This window comes from Hippichthys cyanospilos, chromosome 1 (assembly GCF_059441005.1).
Source record: "Hippichthys cyanospilos isolate Australia breed blue-spotted pipefish chromosome 1, RoL_Hcya_1.0, whole genome shotgun sequence".
NCBI lineage: Eukaryota > Metazoa > Chordata > Actinopteri > Syngnathiformes > Syngnathidae > Hippichthys > Hippichthys cyanospilos.
The window spans coordinates 4,896,163-4,915,489 of NC_142369.1; the positions used below are offsets into that span (position 1 = coordinate 4,896,163).

A 19,327-nucleotide genomic window follows, 5' to 3' on the forward strand; every position below is an offset into this window, starting at 1 on the left:
ATAATAGATAAACTAAATGCTATTTTTAATTTTATTTGCTCATGCTATTTTGCTGTTTATCTTAGGTTCGTAAACACAGCAGCACATAAAACAACATTTAAAGTACGTTGTATTAAAGACAAAATAAAGGACTTTTTTATAGGGTGATCGAAAGCAAATAAACATTGCCCTCTTGTGGTGCATTCCTGAAAATGTCTTTCACGTGGAACCAAAAACTGTCTTTTTTATTGAATATCATAAGCATACAAAGAGTCAGCACAGTAACTCACTGAACGAACACTGTACAAAGTGTATAAAAAAGTATAGAAAATTAAAGAAAAAAGAATAAAATAAGAAAATTATAAACGCTAAGGGGGATAAAAAAAAATCAAATATATTTATTATCGAGCAAACAGTCATAGTTTTAATTGCTTTTCGTTTCAATCAGCGCTGAATAGAATATATATCATGGGTGAACTATTTCTTAAAAACAATAAAGCATGGCTTTTTGCCTGTAAATGTACTTTTATGAATATGAAACTTAGCCATAATAATAATGAGATTAATTATCAGTATATGAATGCTTTTCTGTGCAATATACTCCAAGAAACCAAATAAAAAAATCTTCCTACACAAACAAAAGTCAATCATAATATTTTCAGTAATAAAAGAACAGAGATGTTGCTATAACATTTTCACAAATGGACAATGCAAAAATAAATGTACATCAGTTCCTGGGCACCAAAAACCGTCAACAATCCTTAAATTGGCCAACGGTAACGTCATCACTATGCGACGTTGAGCATCGTACAACCAAGTTGTTGTTTTTTTAAATTAATCCAACTAAGTTAAACATTAAACATTTAAGGGACACAAAAGGCTTTTTGTTTACGCTTCCCCCTTGTCGCTTCTTTCTGCGTCAAATCGATTTAACCCCACCTTCTACAGTCGGCAAATCAGGGACAAGTTGCGTCATCACACAGCGACAATAGTGGCATTGACAACAAAAAGTTTGTTCTGTTGAGGGAATGATTTCAATTTTATTTATTTACCAATTAGCACGGATATAAATTTGGTGATTTATTTAGTCGGTTTACGCCGGTTTGTTTGAAATAATGAAGTGAACGTTGATATTGGAAAAAGGAACCCGGAAGTAATCCTGCTGCTAGTAAACAGAAACGCGTGGTGCCGAAGCGTCTCAGAAGCTCAATGATGCCTCAACAATTTCAAGTCGAATTTCCAGCGGAGTGCGAAAGCCTCCCCGGCGGCTTCTGGTCCGCCGTGGACGTTTGGATCAAGAAACCTCACGTGGTCAACAAGCGCCTTTGCGGCGTTCAGTTGACTGAGGCCGACGAAGAAGCGATGCGGCTGCTGCCTCAAGATGTCTCGGCGTGGTTCGGCGGCACCCACCGAACATCTGCTCTGTCCACTTATGTCAGGACTTTCATCCCCAAAGTCAACATATATGGGACTCGCAAACAGAGAGAAATCGTTGTCAAAGGTACAAGATGAAGTCTTCTTCGTCTTCACTGATGTCATCTTTTTTTTTCTCCTTATCTACTTTCGTTGACTTCTTGTCTTGATTTTTCTTCTTTGTCTTCTTGATTGTTGCCTTGTCATCACCTAGCCGACTCTTTGTCTTTGCGATAGATTTGGACGGCCAGCAGGTGACGTTTGTCCCCTTCGAGGAGGCCGAGGCGGGCCAGGCGTCTGTGAAGGAAGACAACATTTACAGCATCAAGCTGTGCCTGATGGACTCCGGCCAATGGTGAGTGACCGCATTTGCACCGGACTCAACTGCAGAGGGTACCGGGCCGGCATCCTTAGAGTTGCAAATATTTCATGATTATGAAACACAACATATTGATGGATTACTTGTTTGAAATTTACAAGTCAAGGAAGTTGAGCTGCGCTAGGGTTGCACACTTAATTGAATTTTAATCGCAATCACGATATTGGCTGCCACAATTAATGAAGCTGATCCTCTGCGATATTAACATTGAAAAAGCTGGCTACTGTACGTGTCAAGTCAAGCACTTTGCCATCCTACCACCGGGGGGCAATGTTTCCCACATGCTTGCGTGACAAAAGCCCCTGCTTTTCTCACCCTAATAATTATATATTTTATATTTTAATTATATATTAATTATATATTATTTACCAGTATGAAATGGCATTGAGTTTCAATACTAATAACATGAAGTAAACATTTTGACCCTGGACTTTTCTTGCGATGTTTTTGGCGAGAGTGTAATGCATCACACTACCACGTTACAGCAAAAACTAATGCAACTTACATTTTTTCGCTCGTCCGACATTCGTCAGAGCCCCGCCCATTTTCCGTCATCTTCGGAAAATGACGGACCAACAATGACGGAATGGGGGCGGGGCTCTGACGAATGTCGGACCGTAAAAAAAAAATAAGTTGTCCACCTTCGGTAACACAACTCTGGGCGGTGAGGTTTCCGCGGCCCATCTTGTGACTCGAAATGACGAGCGTGGGCGGGGGCTGAATGTGTCTGCTCGTCAGGGCTCTGGAGCTGCACGTGCAGACGGCGGAGGCCCGCTCGTGGGACGGCGTGGCCTACCCCAAGCCGGCCTGGCTGGCGGGCCGGCTGATGCCCAAGTTGCGGCGCTGGGCGCTGGCGTGCCAGAGTGGCGGCGGCGGGAGTGGGCCTTTCCCCCCCACCTTGTCGCTCTTGCCCGTGCACAAGTACGGCCTGTTGTACCAACGGCTCAAGGACAAATACAAGGCCATGGTCAAGGTTAGCGCTAGGACCACGCTAAAAAAAAAGAAAAAAAAAAAGAAAAGCCTTTGTTCTTGTTTGACACGGTTCTGGTCCGTTTAGGTGTGGCCCGAGGTGACGGACCCGGAGAAATTTGTGTACGAGGACGTGGCTATCGCCACATATCTCCTGGTGGGCCGGGCCTTTCGTTTCCGCCAATCGGCCTCCGGCGTCACTTTCACTAACGTGCTTTGTCGCGGTAGGTGCTGTGGTCGGAGGAGCGAGCGGAACGCGGCACGGACGCCCGCCAGTCCTTCGTGGACCTGGGCTGCGGGAACGGACTCCTGGTGCACATCCTGGCAAACGAAGGGGTCTGACACATTTTCGGCAAACACTTGGGTCTCTCAAATGACGCGTCTCTTCTCCAGAGGCGGAGCCAGTATTTTTTTCATTGAGGGGCGGCCGCAGAGCTTTGGCAGAGAAATAGGCAGGGGGGGGGGGGGGGGGGGGGGGGGCAAAAAGGGACACGGGTGGCTATGGTCACATTCAAAAACATGCATGGCAGGTGTATTGGACATATTAAAATGTCCTTAGGTGTGATTGAATGCGTGAACGGTTGTTAGTCTCTGTGGCTGGCAACCAGTTCAGGGTGCCTACTGCCCGAAGTCAGCTGGGATGGCGCCAGCAAGCCTGTGACCTTTGTGAGAATAAGTGGCTCTACAAGATGGATTTTTTTTTTTCCAAAAAAAAGAATTATTGTACATAAGTTGTTCCATATATGTTTTTCGCAATAAGTACTTTGATAGATTATTAGGCATGAATGTTTTCTGTTGAAGTTCTGTGTGAAGAGACGGAACATCTCCTGCGACTCTAAGAACAATAGTAGGCCCCACGATGCGACCCAAAGACACAGCAGCATTGGGTCGATCTTTGTTCCCTCACGATCACAAACTGATTATTTGCATTGTTGCCTTATGTCTCCCCTAACCCTTAAGGGAAGCACTGCTTTTAGAACTAGAGCCAACCCAAATAAATAAGTGAGGAGCAGACTAGGATCCGAGAAGGTGCAGGTTCCTTTCCACTGTCCTCGCGTAAAAAGTTTATTGTCTTCCTTCTGGTTTGTTGTATTCTGCTCTGAGCCATGTTTTTTTTTTTTTCTTGCAGCACCCCGGAAAGGGCATCGATGTTCGTAAGAGGAAGATCTGGGACATGTACGGACCTGGCACTCTCCTGCAGGTCAGCAAGAACAAATGTCAATAAGTTGTCATAATGATCGTGTCAATAAAGTCACCTTCTCAAGCACGTTGATGCTTTGAATTTAGCAGGACCGAGCGTTGACGCTCTCAGTCTAGCGCTTTCGTCCAAGTTTAACGTCTCGCTCTTCAGGAGGAAGCCATCACTCCCGGCGAGAACTTTTTGTTCCCGAAGACGGATTGGCTGATCGGGAACCACTCGGACGAGCTGACACCTTGGATTCCCGTCATCGCCGCCAGGTCGGTCGTCCGATTTGGCCCTTGGCCACGGACCTGCATGTGAATGGTCCCACGAGGCTGTCTTCAGAAGTCGAGCTTATGGCAGTCTTGTTGCGCTGCCGCTATCCAAGGGCGTATATTGTGAATACATTGATTTCCAGACTTGCATTTTTTTTGCTGGTCTGACATTCGTCATAATCCCGCCCCCTTTCCGTTATCGTCGCTCTGTCATTTTTTTCAAGCCGGATAAAATTGTAATCGTCGAGCCATCAGTCAGTCAGTGTATTTTTGCCCAATCTTCCGCCATCACTTGAGGGTGACATTTCAAGAAAACAAAAATTCTGGTCCGTCACTCGTCAGGTACAGGGCTACTCCTGTAAAACTTGCTGTAAAAGTCACTTGGTCACTTTGGCACTCAAAGGGTTAATATTATTGCTACTGTAGGTTCTGCCACGAATAGAAGACAGGTATATGGTTTATTGTTAACAATTTGTGGAATCACCTTGATTTTTCATAACTACTGTGGGATCTGAACCGATGGCGCGCTTTGCAGGTCTTCGTACACGTGCCGCTACTTCGTCTTGCCTTGTTGCTTCTTCGACTTTTTTGGAAAGTACCGGCGGCGGGACAGCCAAAAGGCTCAGTATGAGGAATACATTCGCTTTGTTGAGGAGGTCAGCCAAGTCAGCGGCTTTCGCACGCTCCAGGACTGTCTCAGGATTCCCTCCACCAAACGGGTATGTGGCAAAAAAAAAAACTACAATCGTAGTCCACAATTTGGATATGTTATCATAACCATTTTTGTTTCAGTTCTTGATGCATTTTTATCATTTTTTAGTATTCTGGCATGCCCACAATCAAGACAATATATTTTGCATTAATGTTTACTGTGATCCTCCATCAAATTGACTTTCGCTACGGCTAACATTGTACATATTCGCATGAAAACACATATGTAACAGACCACTTTGGCTGTCGCGTCTGACGTTTGCGTTGTTAGCATGTCGTTAGAGCTTTGAATGACATTACACTTCCCATGACTCCAAACGAGACTTAAGTAAACTCCCATGCTCAAAATAATCCATAAATAGATATTATTGCTCCGGTGGACTTGTAAATTACTCCTGTATCACTGGAACTGTCAAATAAAAAGGTACAAATTAAAGGTCCTAAAAAGATTTCTCACTCTGCACTCATCAACACACCAGCACCATCTCCAGGAAAACAAGTGAACTGCATTCATGCTACAATTAATCACATTAAAGGGTTTAGAAGCATTTTTATATATTTTGATTATTATGTACTAATGCAATTCTGATATGTATTTGTTCCGGTTTTCAAAGCAAGTTTTGAAATTTAATAATATTCATTGAAAGGGTGCAGAAGCATGGGGGGTTGGCTTGAAACGGTTTATGCTTTTTACATGTGTAAAAAAAAAAAAAAGATTCACGTAACGAAATGACTTCCGAAACAAATTTATTTTGTGAATCGAAGTAGCTCTGTACTCTTCTTTTGCATTTGCATTGTTAGCATGTCGTTAGCACTTTCGCAAAGACATCACGCAGAAAGCACTTGGCATGACCCCAAACTAAACCTACATGCTCAAAATAATCCCCAAATAAATGGGAACTTGACTCATATTGTCAACTGTTACAATTAATAGGATTAATTTAAAGGGTTTTGGAGCATTTTTAATCATTTTTAAGTGTGTTTGTCACACACTTACCTAGTTTTGAAGTCAGAGGCCGGTATAATCTTTTCAAGAGAGATTGACACCGATGATTTCAAGGATGAATGGGTCTTTTTTTTATTATTCTATACATGACGTATTTCGACGATTATGCACTAACGTTTAAGCTGTATAATATATGTGTGTGTGTGAATTTTTGCGTGTGCAGGTGTGCCTGTTGGGCATGAAGCGGACGTACGAGGCCAGCCAGGAAGGCCGAGCGGAGGACGGGCGCGCCGCTTTCATCCTCAGCCGGCGCGTCCAGGTGGGCGAGCGGGGATGCCACTTCCGCCCCCGTGAGCGGGAGCAGGTGACGCGCAACTGCATGGCTCTCCCCCGCCGGCTGGTGGACCACGTGGTGCTCCGCGTGGCGCACGCGCTCCTGGCCGCGGATGACCAACCCGTCCTTGGCGCCGGCGACTGGAAGCGCGGAGGTAAGCCAACGGAGTAAGATGGCCGTGTTTCACAATTCCGAGGGGCGCCACTCCAAATTGTGTCGCGTTTTCCAACTGAAGCATTGCCGGTGCAAGCTATTTTCAATGCAGTTCTTGTTTGCATGACTATGACCACCACTTGGCGTCTTTGCATCAATCTCTCATTTGGATTGGTGGATCTGATCCTTTGCATTCGTGGATCTGGATATACAAATTAGCATGACCTCACCATATGGCTGCATTCATTGAATTTTAATGGCGATCGCCATATCGGCTGCCACGATTACTGAAGCTGATCCTCTGCGATATTAACATTTCAAAAGCCGGCAACTGCGCATGTCAAATCAAGCGCTTTGTCATCCTACCCCCAGGGGGCAATATTTCCCACGTTGGTGTGACAAAAGCCTCTGCTTAATGCACCCAAATATATTATTTACCAGTGTGAAACGGCCTTGAGTTTCTCACCTTATTCCTAATATATATAGTGCTAGCTGTCAATTGCGACCCTTGCTAATATCCACTTTGTTAGAAAAAAAGGGCAATAAATAGATATGTTTGACCAAACATAATGAATAATCGTGATTTCAATATTGACAGAAATAATCGTGGTTATCATTTTGGCCATAATCATGCAGCCCTACGTCACGGCAAGCTAGCAGGCAAAGTTAGTGGATCTGCAAGTCATCCGCGCCGCCATTAGTCACGCGCGCGTACGTCTGTTTGACTGCGACCTTACCCCGTACATCAACATCTGATAGTTTGCACTGTGAATTTCCAATTTATTCATGAATTATTACATGAAATTGGACTGACAGGCTTATGACTCCTAATCCATATATTGTTGGAAAATCATTCATATCAATTATAAATTGGTCCATTTCGATGTTTTTTGGGGGGGGATTAACTGCCATTCACCACAATAATAGGTAAACAATAAACTATATAAAAATCTTCATTTGGAGTCAATTAAACTTTATTTTGTAATAGGTTTCCACTCCTGCGTTTTTTGTGTGCAATTCAAAGAAAAGGGGCTTCCAAATCAACAGCAGTACTAGTTTCTCCCAGCAGAGGTCACTAACTGTTACAGAACCGTTCCAAAATGACGCGATTATTTGATTAAATTGGACTAACAGGCTTATGACCGTAGCATGTGACTCTAAATCCATAAATTGTTTAAAAATAATTTGTATACATTTTAAATTGGTACGATGCGATGTTTTGAGGGATGAACTGTCACATAACCACAACAATAACAAATAAATAATATAGATGTCTTTATTTGTATTCGATTCATCTTCATTTTGGAATAGGATTCCACGTTTGCAATTCAGAGGAAAGGCTGCAGTGCTTGTTTCTGCCGTGAGAGGTCACTAACTCACAGAAGCTTCCCAAAAGGACGCCATTTTCCAAGAACTTGGCCCTAAATGGCCCACAAAAGTGTTATTTAAGTATTAGTAAAAACGTACATACATTATCCTGAAGATCGAATCCTGGTGAGCTATTGAAAGCTTGTGATTGGCCTTCAACTCGGCCATATTTTTCTGCTTTACGCATGCGCGGCGCAAATGACTGGCAGATTGTCCGACTTTGCCCGGTAGCTTGGCGTGAGGTCATCTTCATTTGCATATCCAGATCCACGAATCCGAAGGAGAGATAGATGCAAAGACGTGAAGTGGCGTCTCGCCAGAGCCGTTCTCGTACGAAGGGCGAATGAAACACGCATCTTACTCCATCCAAGCGCGCGTCGGGTTTTTCCTGGTCGGCCAGCACGCGCCTTCTTTGGCTTGCAGGTAGCTTGCGCGTGGCCGAGGCGGTGGCGCTCTTGCATGCCGACACGCTCCAGCAGCTCAAAAAGGAGTGCGGCGGCCTGCAGACGCTCCTCAAGAACAACCACCAAGTCTTTCAAGGTGCCCCCCAAACACACACACACACACACACACACACTCAAAAGCAATCCAATATCAGCAGGAATGACACCTTTTTAGGATGTTTAATTTGTACCTTTTAATTTGACATTTCCAGTGATCCAGCAGTCATTTACAAGTCCAAGTGATTTATGGATATTTTTGAGCATGTAAGTTTACTTAAGTTTAGTTTTGGGTCATGCAAAGTTCTTCCTGCGTGATGTTATTGCTAATGTGCTAACGGCGTGCTAATAACATGAACGTCATATGCGACAGCCCAAAGTGGGATGTTAAATATGTGTTTATATGTGAATATGTACGACGTTAGCCGTGGCTAATGTAAATATTGTTTGCTAGTTCTGCATTGTAAATTGTTGGTGGGTAGTGTGAATGAAAGAACTAAAAATGAAAAGTGGAAGACCATACAGTATGTGAACATCAATGTAAAAAAATGATTGTCTGGTTTGTGGACAAGCCGGCATATTAATAACACACACACACACTCACACATATTGATTGATATTCAAATGTACACATGAGCATGGCGACTTATGGGCAAGTTCGTATTGCGAAATAGCGATGCCGATTTCTCTTACAGTGGAAGGAGGAAGGGTGCGCATCCGAGACTGGCGAGACGGGGAACCCCACAGGATGGCGGGCAAGAGGAGGGCGGCGCCGTCACCCGGCGCCCTGAAAACCCGACCGTGCTGGTTCGAGCGCCACCACCCTCAGGGCTGCCCTTTGGCCGCCCACCAGTGCACCTACGCTCACGGACTTGACGAGCTGCGAACCAAGCGTGAGGAACAAATGAGCATCTATAAAGGGGAAAATCAACCCTAAAATTGTGTTTACAATAATTTATATATATATATATATATATATATATATATATATATATATATATATATATATATATATATATATATATATATATATATATATATATATATATATATATAATATATATTTTTTTTTTTTTAAACTGAAGTTTACAGTTTTTTTGTACTTTATTAATAATCTTATTTAACTTTTTTTTTAAAAAATGGGCCACATTTATTTAGGTGAAAAAATACTGAGGCCAAATAAGTGTCCCAGTTGCTGTATTTTTTCACGCATGTGTTCCCCAAGTCAAATTTTCGTGACTTGCAAGTTTGGCCCGGTGGAAAACGGCAATATCGCTATTGTACAATTGCCACCTTATCATCTTACAATTTTAAAAATACCCCCTATTTCAAAATTAGCGCATCTGCATCAAAAAACTACTTTTTGCCCAATTCAGCTGATCAAGCAATGTGAATTACCTGGACAATGATGATTTGTGTCACCAAATGACTATACAATGATCAGCTTATTTTTCTTCTTTCTGTCACTGCTTTTACTACGTGCTGAAACACGACATTCTGCTGTTTTTTTTTTTCTTTGTGCCATGGACGAGAATTTTCGTCATGTAACATACTTAGGTTGAGGAAAAAATAGAATCTGTCTATTCTAATCATTTGCTTCTGTTTTTTTCAGTCATCGCTCATATTTACACTATAGATCTTTTTTTTTAAACAAACATTGCCCAATATATCGCAAAACACTGTAAAGACGCAAAACCCAGCACTACGATGTGCAGCGTGTGTTCCGTGAAATGTCGCCCTCTGCAGGATAGAAAGCGCAATTGCAATCTGAAGGGCGAGCGAATGGACGTGGACGCGCGGCGCAGCCAACTTCAGCGTCGTCGTGAACGCGCGCGAAGCAATACGACCCTGTCGTGCTGTGGGGGCTCCTTGCGTCCTTCCTTGCTCGCTCGCTCTTTCCTTCGGTCTTTGCTTTCGGGAGCGCGGCCATGGGCTTCTACGGGACCTTGAAGCTCATCTTCTACAAGGTGAGCAAACAATTTTTCTCCCTAAAAGAGCCGGCGCGCGTGATGACGAGGGGATTTGCGGTGCGCGTGCGCGCGGGCACTGCGGCTCGGAGAATAAGAACGCGCGCTAGAAGGACCATGGTAATGACGCAAATGTCATTTAGGTGATGGCTGATTGATTGCTCATGTCTGAAATGCTGGCGAGTCCTAGTGTTGGCGGTCACGTGACTCCGTTTTTCAAATATGTTTCGTCATGGGAGGGCCACCGCATTGAATGGCGAGGAACAGTTTTTTTTTAATTTTTTTACTTGAGGCGAGAGACAGTCCATGCCCACGTTTCACCTGTAAAACGTCATTTCCGGGTCAGTGGACACGCTGGGGCGTTGGAGCTTATGATTGGCCGCCGTTGGATGCTGCAGGTGCCGGAAGGCGATCCGAAAGTGACGTCTTGCCGCGGAACTTTTTAATTTGGCTGGTTTAATAAGTTGCTGTTCGTGATTTCAGATCGTTGCTTGTTCCCAAATCATTCATCAAACAAATCTTATGTTCAGTAGGTTGTTCAATTCCATTATTTTAAAAAGCCATAATGATTTATTTTTGGGAACTGATCTCTCCTGTAATCCCAAAAGAGTACACTTTAGTTGAATATATTTCTGTGCATAAATATTTTTTTACACTCATTTCTTTTTGAGAACAGGTCCGAAACTTTATGATGATTATTTTTTGCAGAAACATATTTATTTATAATTAAACAGGAGGTCGAGGGGTACATCCTTAGGTAACAAATTTGGCCCATGTCAGGCTCATTTACTGCCATTCAAAATGGGAAACAGTTAATTTTGGATATATTGAAAACCCAATGTTTTTTGCATGAATCCTCTCAAGAGCAACTCACGCAGAGGGTGCAAGAAAAATGTTTGTGTTGCTACCCCAAAAACACTGGGGGGTGCTGGCGAGCATCTTATGACATTTGCGAGCTATTTGCAAGAGTGGCTTAGCCTCGACTACCATAATGCAAAGTTCATGCTATGCATTGTGGCACTTGTAATTGACAAAACGGTTCTATCAATAAACAAAATATAAACTGTATACATTTATGGTATTACCTTAATGGGATTTGCTGTGGTCTGAAGAAACCCTTCTAAAAAGTCAGGTACCCTGAATCATTATTGATAAAGCTGAATGATGCTGATGTTGTGGTTTCCTCTTCAGGTGAAGAGGAAACTGGACCACGGCCCTGATGGTCGTCCCTTTCCTGCAGGAAAGAAGCACTGCAGAGGCGACACTTACTTCAGGTAAGCCAGGATGCCCGCGGACGCTAACGATGGTGGGCTAACGCGGCTGCGCTACCGTCCTTATTGTCAGGTTCAAGCAACCTAGAACGTTTAATAAACGACAAAGCAGGAGGAAGACAACAAACTTTTTCTCGCGAGGAGAGCAAACAGGAACCTGCACCATCTCAGACCTGCTTCCGGTCTGATTACAGTTTCTGTCCACCCCTCTTTTATTATTTATTAGGGTTTCCCTAGTTACAAAACCACTTGCTGCTCTGAAAGTTTAGGGGAGACATGATGGAAGCAAGGTAACAATCAGGTTCTGATAGTGGGGCACGTGGGTGGGAGTCCATATTCGATCAGTTCATGCAAGCACTGCTATTTCTTTCCCACGAACATGGCGACAGACCCCGTACTGTTCCATCCTGTGATTCTGTCATCATGCCTGTGATCGATTTCAGCTGCAGCAGCCATTACAATTCCAACAGAAAATATCAATTTCTATCAATATACATGTTGCAGGAATAATTATTGGATAACTTGTAAACAAAGAATCTAACATTTACTTCCCCGCATGTTTTCTCCCTCCCTGACTTCCCCACGGCCCTTAGCACCCCCAGCGCGGTTCCGAGCACACCCACCACCTTCGGGGAGCTCCGACTGGCCAACGGGCACTCGGCTCAGCGCAGGCGCGTCACCTCGGGCCCGCCCCCTTGCGGCCTCCAAGACTGGCTTCATACCTTTCAGGCACCGCCGTTCTTTTCCTCTCTCGCCGCATGACATGAATGTTCTCGCTCTGCGTTTTGTTTGTAGCTTGAGCGCGAGCGAGTTTGTTCAACTTACACTATTCCAGTGCCATGAACGATATTTTGCATTTTTTTAAAGATATAATAAAATTACTAAATGATCAAATTCTCATCAATTCCGTTTTTTAATGGAGGGTAGTTGACACCCTTGACTAACGCTTATCCAATTTTAAGCCAGTTGAGCACTGTAGTAATAAATGTGACCATTGGCTGGCAGTGTTGCCATACATACTCAGTATACATTACAGACAGGTCGTTCAATTTGTACCTTTTTTAATTTGATGTTTCCGGTGATCAAGCAATCCACAGGACAGCAAGTCCACAGGAGCAATAATATTGATTTATTTTTTTAATATTTTGAGCATGCAAATTTACTGAAGTTTAAGGTACTTCCAACTGCTTCCTTTGTGATGTCATTGCTAAAGTGCTAACAACGTGCTAACAACGCCCAAAGTGGTATGCTACATCTGTGTTTTCATATGAACAGGTACAGCGTTAGCTGTCAATTTTATATTTGGTAATTCTACGGTGTAAAGTGTGGATGAAGCGGGTAAAGTGTACCACAGTAAACAACTTTAGATGCTGTAAAGTTTAGCAATGTGTGACGTGGACAACGGCGCGCAGGCGTGGAGCGGACCCGAGAGGCTGCTGGCGCTGGACCACTTGATTGAGGCGTGTGAAACGGGCCAGCACAAGCACGTGATGCAGCTCATCCAGCCGCACTTCCAGAGGGACTTTATTTCGCTGTTGCCCAAAGAGGTGCCGTTGCCCGCTGCCCGTCACCGCCGCCACCACCGCCCGTCTCATCGGACGCGTGCGCGTGTGTTTGTCTTCAGCTGGCGCTGTACGTGCTGAACTTTCTGGCTCCCAGAGACCTTCTGCGGGCCGCCCAGACTTGCAGATACTGGCGTATTCTGGCCGAGGACAACCTGCTGTGGCGGGAGAAATGCCGCGAGGAAGGTGAGCCGTCCTTTTGTTTCCTCTTTGCTGCTAGCAAGCACCAAATGCAACAAAAGCAGGCTTTATATATATATATATATATATCCTATATATATATATCCTCCTTGTGGTGAATGTCTCCGCCGACACTTTATCAATATGAGTCACCACACACACACACACACACACACACACACACATATATATATATATATATATATATATATATATATATATATTAGGGCTCAAATTTGAATCATGATATGAAACATATTTGAAAAAAAAAGTTTATTCACACGTGCTGCACAATAAGATGTTTGCAAGTACAACAAACAAATTGTATCCACAACACAAAGGATACTGTGCAAAAAAGTGAAGGCACTTTTTTTTTCCTTGGGTGTTGAATCGTTTTTTGGGCTCCAGAACATCCAGTTTCACCAGGGAGCTCAGCTCAATTTGTCTCCCCCGTGTCACTTTTCCCGTGATGTGCGTATGGCGTGTGTAGGCGTGTCGGAGAGCCGGTCACCTGGTGGCGGGAGGCGCGTCACGTGGAAGTCAACGTACATCCGACAACAGCGCATCGACAACAACTGGAGGAACGGGGAAGCGCGGCGGGCCAAGGTAGGCTGGCGCCCGCCCTCCCGCGTGCGTGGACGCGGCCTGAGCCCGCGTTCCCCCAGGTGCTGAAAGGTCACGACGAGCACGTGATCACGTGCCTTCAGCTGAGCGGCGACCTCATCGTCAGCGGCTCCGACGACAACACGCTCAAAGTGTGGTCGGCCGTCACCGGGAAGGTACGGCGTCTGGCTTTGCGGCCAAGCGAGCGGCGGCGGCGGCGCCGCGCGCTTTTCCTGAACCACGTCGCCCTCAGTGCTTGCGGACGCTGACGGGCCACACGGGCGGCGTGTGGTGCAGTCAGATGGCGGCGGGCGCGCTCATCAGCGGCTCCACCGACCGGACGTTGCGCGTGTGGGACGCTCGCAGCGGGCGCTGCGTCCGCGTGCTGCGCGGCCACACCTCCACCGTGCGCTGCATGCATCTCCACGGCGAGCGGTAAGCGCTCATTTGGCCGCCCGGCTTGCAGCGCCGCTTGACTGTGAGCGCGCGTCTCGGAGCGATAGGGTGGTGTCGGGCTCCCGGGATACCACGGTGCGCGTGTGGGACGTGGCGAGCGGGCGCTGCCGGCACGTGCTGACGGGCCACGCCGCCGCCGTGCGCTGCGTCCAGTACGACGGCCGACGCGTGGTGTCGGGGGGCTACGACTGCGCGGTTAAGGTGTGGGACCCCCAAACCGAGGCTTGTCTCCACACGCTGAGGGGACACACCGACCGAGTCTACTCCTTGCAGGTGCGTGCGCACGCGGCGGTCAACTCTCAGGTGTCCGCGAGAGAAGGACAGGAGAAAAAAAACGAGAGAGGGGAAACACAAACGGGGGGGGACCAAATGGGAGGGAAGGCAAAAGATGAGGAGAGGGGAGCAAAGGGGGGAAAAAAGGAAAAAATGGGAGGGGGAGGTGAGAGAGAGAGAGATGGGCAAATGGGAGGGAAAAATTGAGTGAAGAAGGAATGAAAGGGGGGAGAGAAAAAGGTGGAGAAAATGGGAGAGAGAAAAAAATGAGTGAAAGGAAAAAAAACAGGGGTCGAGAACGTGGGAAAGGGGAGACAAAATGAGAGGAAAAGAGAGAGAAAATGAGGGAGGGATGGACAGTGGGAGGGAAAAAATGAGCGATGGGAGAAAAAGAAAAGGAGAGGAGAAAGAGGGGAAAGGATAGAGAAAAAGACAGGACCAAGGGAAGGAAAGAGAGAGCAGAAGAGAAAATGAAAGGGTGGAGAGAGAGCGAAAAGACAGAGGAAAGAGAGAAGAGCATGAGTGTAATAGAGAAAGAGGAAAAAAATAGCAAAGGGAGAAAAGGGAAAAAATTAATGAAGGGGAGAGAAAAAGGGAATAAGGGAGAAAGGGGGGTGGAATAAGAATGGGAGAGGGAAAATGAGAGAAGGGAGAAAAAAAAACATTGAATTACGAAGAAGAAAAAGTGGGAAAGTAAGAGTGAAAGGGGGGAGGAAAGAGAAGGAGAGGGAAAAAATGGGGGAGGCAAAATGAGGGGTGGAGAGAGAGGCAGAAAGAGATGAAAAAAGTGAATGGAGAAAATGAAAAAAGTGAACTAAGGGCGGAAGAAAAAGAGAGAGAGGGAAAGCGGAGAGAAAAAAAGGAAAGAAAGGGGGAGAGAAAATGATAGAGGGGTGGCGAGAAAAAAATGAACAAGGGGAGAAAAACTAAGGGGGAAGAAAAGGTGGGGGAGAGGGAGAAGGAAAAGGGCGAGAAAACAAGGAAAGGGAAAGAAAGTGGGAGAGAGAAAAAATAAACGAAGGGGGAGGGGACAGAGGGAGGAAATTTGAGGAAAAGGGGAAAGAAGGGGAAGGTGGGAGAGGGGGGTGAGAAAATGAGTGATGGAGGGAGGGGAAAAAGAAGAAAGCGAAAGCTGGCGAGACAGAGAAAGGGCGCTAGCTGGGGGCATCCGTCCGGCGCGTCCACGCCCAAGACGGCTTCGTCCAACCCCCGCTCAGTTTGACGGCGTTTTCGTGGTGAGCGGCTCGCTGGACACGTCCATCCGAGTGTGGGACGTGGAAACAGGTGGGCCATTGTGACAGAGGGGGCGGGGGGGGCCGCGTACCCGCCGTGCGTCCACGTCCCCTCGCCTCGGCAGGCGGCTGCGTCCACACGCTGACGGGACACCAGTCGCTGACCAGCGGGATGGAGCTGCGCGAGCGCATCCTGGTGTCGGGCAACGCCGACTCCACCGTCCGCGTGTGGGACATCCGCACGGGACGCTGCCTGCACACCCTGCAAGGTGAGGCCCGTCGAGCTCCGCCCCCCCCGTCCCCGCCTTGACCACGCGCCGCCGCCAGGTCCCAACAAGCACAGGTCGGCGGTGACCTGCCTGCAGTTCTGCCGGGGCCTCGTCCTGTCCAGCTCGGACGACGGCACCGTCAAAGTGTGGGACCTGCGCACGGGCGCCTGGCTGCGCGACGCCGTGGCGCTGCCCAGCGGCGGATCCGGTGAGCGTCCTTTCCGCTAATCCCCGCGTACGATACCGACTTTATTCTCACAATTGCAATTTAAGATCAAAATTCCCACTTTGACGTCACGGTCCCCACTTTGACCAATTGGGTCGGAATTCCCTCTCAGGAGAATTTTGAACCTCTTCTGAAAATAAAGTCAGAATTCCGACTTGCCCGCCCGCAGCTCAGCCGGGGGCGGGGCCCGGTCCCGTCCACTTTGACGTCACCGTCCCCACTAAGAGGACACCTATTAAGTCGGTCGGTTGTTCATTTTGACCGATTCGGTCAGAATTCTGGCTCGGTTCTGACATTTCAGAATAAAGTCAGAATTCGGCCAAGTTGGCCAGAATTCTGACTTCCTTCTGACTGGAGAATTCTGCATCACTTTTGAGAATAAAGTCAAAATTCCAGTTGTTAACTCAGTCAATGGTCAATTGTGACCAAATTGGTCAAAATTCTGATTTCCTTCTGACATTGGAGAATTCCCAGTGACTTCTGAGAATAACGTCAGAATTTTGACTTTGATGGCAAAATTCCGGGTATTAAGTCAGTCAGTTGTCAATTTTGACTTCAGAATTTTGACTTTGATGTCAAAATTCCGGTTATTAAGTCAGTCAGTTGTCAATTTTGACCAATCCGGTCAGAATTCTTACTTGGGAAGCTTGTTTGAACCGTTTGACTGACTTTTGAGAATGACCAAATTCCGACTTTGCGGCTCTCACTTTACAGTCTGATTTTTGAGAGTAGAGTCAAAAGTCTCCGAATTGGGAATTGCGTTCGCAGGCGGCGTCGTGTGGCGCATCAAGGCCTCCGACACCAGGCTGGTTTGTGCGGCCGGCAGCAGGACGGGCACGGAGGAGACCAAACTTCTGGTGCTGGACTTCGACCCGGAGCGGACCGAGCCGGACCCGGACGACGTCGCCGAGGAAGGCCTCGAGTGAAAAGGGCGCCGCGCGAGAGGTGACCCCGCTTTCGAGGAAGCCTCTGACTGGCTATTGCCGCTAGGCGACGAGGAATGGGCGGGGCTACTGATTCGCGGAATAGGCTGGGATCCGTTCCCGCTTTTGGTTCTCGTTACCCTCTCCGTGTAATCATGAATTCGTGTGTGGTCCTGAAGGATGGAAACGGGCTTCGCAAAGCATGTCCCAGAAGATCCGTTCAGGGAGAAGCTCGCCGCCTGCCAGAACCGAAGCATGACACGCGCCGCCGCGAGTGTGTGCGTGAGGCTGCGACTAGCGGGGGGATTTCCAAAAATAGATTGCAAAGATCCATCCCTTCGTTCCAAAACACACACTCAACCAGAAAGAAGCCATTCAGAACCCGCAAAAACTGCATTTACATTTTTTTGCCGGTCCGTCGTTCGTCAGAGCCCCGCCCCCTTTCCGTCATCGTCGGCCCGTCGTTTTTTCGACGAAATTGTAATCGTCAGTCCGTCGGTGTATTTTTGCCCAACTTTCCGCCACCGCTAGAGGGCGACGTTTGACAATGTATTTTCCGGTCCATCATTCGTCAGGTGCTGGACTACTCCTGTCCGAGCTTTTTTCTGTTTTGGTACTCAGACTCAAAGTTAACACCGCATCTGCAGTTCAACAGTTACACTGCAGTTGAAACACAACACAGGCATATAAGTGTAACACGAAAATAAAACCAGCCAAAGGGTTTAACCCTAAGCTTTAAATACCAGCATGTTTAATATCCCACATTTGAGAAATCCCGAGGGCGGGACTGCAATTAACAATCATGTCCACTAGATGGCATTATCGTGCTTTACATGACAGCTACAGAAGATGGTTTCATCGTCATTCGTCAATATTTTTTGACTACTTGTCAAACAGCTGAGTTTACCAGAGATTCTTACAAAACTCAGAGAATTCCATAATTACTTTTTTTTGTAAATACAACCGCAGCAATACCTTGTTTTACTTGCAGTGTAGGAAATGCAAGATAGTTTTTTTTTTAATCTTGCATTTCCTGGCTAACAGCCTATCAGAGAAAGATTGCAAATTTGTTCAACATTCCTAGAATGCGCTTACCAGCAAGAAAACTGAAACCAGGACTAAGAAAGGGAGCAACTACAGAAAAAAAAAATCTCTGGTAAGCTCAGCTTTGGCAAGCAAGCCAGTTTCTTCATTCAACTGAACATGTTAGACCAGTGCTAGGTGGTGCTATAAAGTGACGTATGTCACTTTGACTGCAAGCTAACTGCTGGTTTTACTATCAAGATGCCGCAATATAGCGGATAATAGCTATATATTATATTTCAGTCAGCAAAAAAGGGGCGTGGCAGGCTGACGAACCTATGACAGACATCCGAACGTAATGTCTATCCCAACGGCAGATAAAAATTGCTATTATGCTATCATGCGCGTGTTATGTGGGTACCGGAATTTCTTTTAAATCTGAAAATTATATGTATTTCAGACAAATATTATGGCAGCACACATATTTACTGTACTTAAATCTTAATAAACCTTATACAGCAACTGTACTGTTATCTCTTCCCATCCCTTTGGCTATAGTCTCACGGAGAGCCGCGGTTATATTAGCGGCGCCCGGAAGTCTAATTAGAAGTGAAGCCTAATGCTAATAATAGAAGTTTACACTTGAAATTCCAATTCATTACAAAGTAATCTAGGTTTACAACGAGATTTACAACGCTCCGATGCAGCGCTGCCTGCATCTATCTAATAGCATTGTGAGTTTCATGAGGGAGTCGGGCACTCCTACAGAGACGTGATTGGCACCCGACGCAACCAGACCAATGAGGGCAGGAGTTGCAATCTACTCCCGCCCCACAGTTGTATCAAGACCGGAAGGAGATGTGAGAAGACGTGGGTTCCCGCCCGCTCTCCTCGGGAGAAAAAGCGTTGTCTTCCTTCTGGTTTTTTTTCTTTTTTAATTAAATGTTCTAGGTCATCCGAACCTGACAGTGAGATTAGCAGTAAGAATCGCGTGTCAAAATTCAGTCAGAATTCCCAGATGTCATATAAATGAGAACTTTGACAAAAGTCAGATTCTGATTCTCGCCCGTACAAACCTGATGTTTGCATTTCTGAAAAGAAAAACAAACGATAAAACAGGCAGCTTGCTTTGACGGATGGCTATAGAAATGGCTGAATATTTACTGCTGAGAGTTTGAAATTCTGCGCATTTGGA

The 19,327-nt window shown here is 46.1% G+C and overlaps 2 protein-coding genes across 3 annotated transcripts; both read left to right on the forward strand.

The window, feature by feature from the left end:
- Nucleotides 1–958: 958 nt before the first annotated feature.
- trmt44 (tRNA methyltransferase 44 homolog) lies at nt 959–9,084 on the forward strand. The gene is made up of 11 exons (XM_088422727.1): nt 959–1,480; nt 1,630–1,747; nt 2,510–2,744; nt 2,829–2,897; nt 2,969–3,076; nt 3,870–3,941; nt 4,092–4,198; nt 4,731–4,914; nt 6,076–6,340; nt 8,131–8,247; nt 8,843–9,084. Exons 1-11 carry the CDS (start codon nt 1,189–1,191, stop codon nt 9,082–9,084), a joined length of 1,809 nt encoding a protein of 602 aa, XP_088278853.1. The 5' UTR covers nt 959–1,188.
- An 841-nt stretch (nt 9,085–9,925) lies between these two features.
- Nucleotides 9,926–18,659, forward strand: LOC148428726 (F-box/WD repeat-containing protein 7-like). 2 transcript variants are annotated; one of them, XM_088411792.1, is made up of 14 exons: nt 9,926–10,114; nt 11,306–11,388; nt 11,979–12,114; nt 12,798–12,932; nt 13,010–13,133; nt 13,618–13,733; nt 13,793–13,906; nt 13,984–14,165; nt 14,234–14,459; nt 15,677–15,743; nt 15,817–15,960; nt 16,019–16,168; nt 16,955–17,131; nt 17,289–18,659. In XM_088411792.1, exons 1-13 carry the CDS (start codon nt 10,076–10,078, stop codon nt 17,110–17,112), a joined length of 1,674 nt encoding a protein of 557 aa, XP_088267918.1. In that variant the 5' UTR covers nt 9,926–10,075; the 3' UTR covers nt 17,113–17,131; nt 17,289–18,659. The 2 variants fall into 2 exon arrangements, with proteins under 2 accessions (XP_088267918.1, XP_088267909.1); XM_088411783.1 differs by having other exon boundaries at nt 16,955–18,659.
- Nucleotides 18,660–19,327: the final 668 nt, after the last annotated feature.

What these genes read in the sequence shown, in the direction of transcription:
- trmt44 (XM_088422727.1), top strand. Translation starts at nt 1,189, where the DNA reads ATGATGCCTCAACAATTTCAAGTCGAATTTCCAGCGGAGTGCGAAAGC. An exon ending in CTGATGGACTCCGGCCAATG is followed by an intron (nt 1,748 to 2,509) that starts GTGAGTGACCGC and finishes TCTGCTCGTCAG; the next exon opens with GGCTCTGGAGCTGCACGTGC. An exon ending in GGATTCCCTCCACCAAACGG is followed by an intron (nt 4,915 to 6,075) that starts GTATGTGGCAAA and finishes TTGCGTGTGCAG; the next exon opens with GTGTGCCTGTTGGGCATGAA.
- LOC148428726 (XM_088411783.1), top strand. Translation starts at nt 10,076, where the DNA reads ATGGGCTTCTACGGGACCTTGAAGCTCATCTTCTACAAG. An exon ending in TGAAGCTCATCTTCTACAAG is followed by an intron (nt 10,115 to 11,305) that starts GTGAGCAAACAA and finishes TTTCCTCTTCAG; the next exon opens with GTGAAGAGGAAACTGGACCA. An exon ending in GGGAAGCGCGGCGGGCCAAG is followed by an intron (nt 13,734 to 13,792) that starts GTAGGCTGGCGC and finishes GCGTTCCCCCAG; the next exon opens with GTGCTGAAAGGTCACGACGA.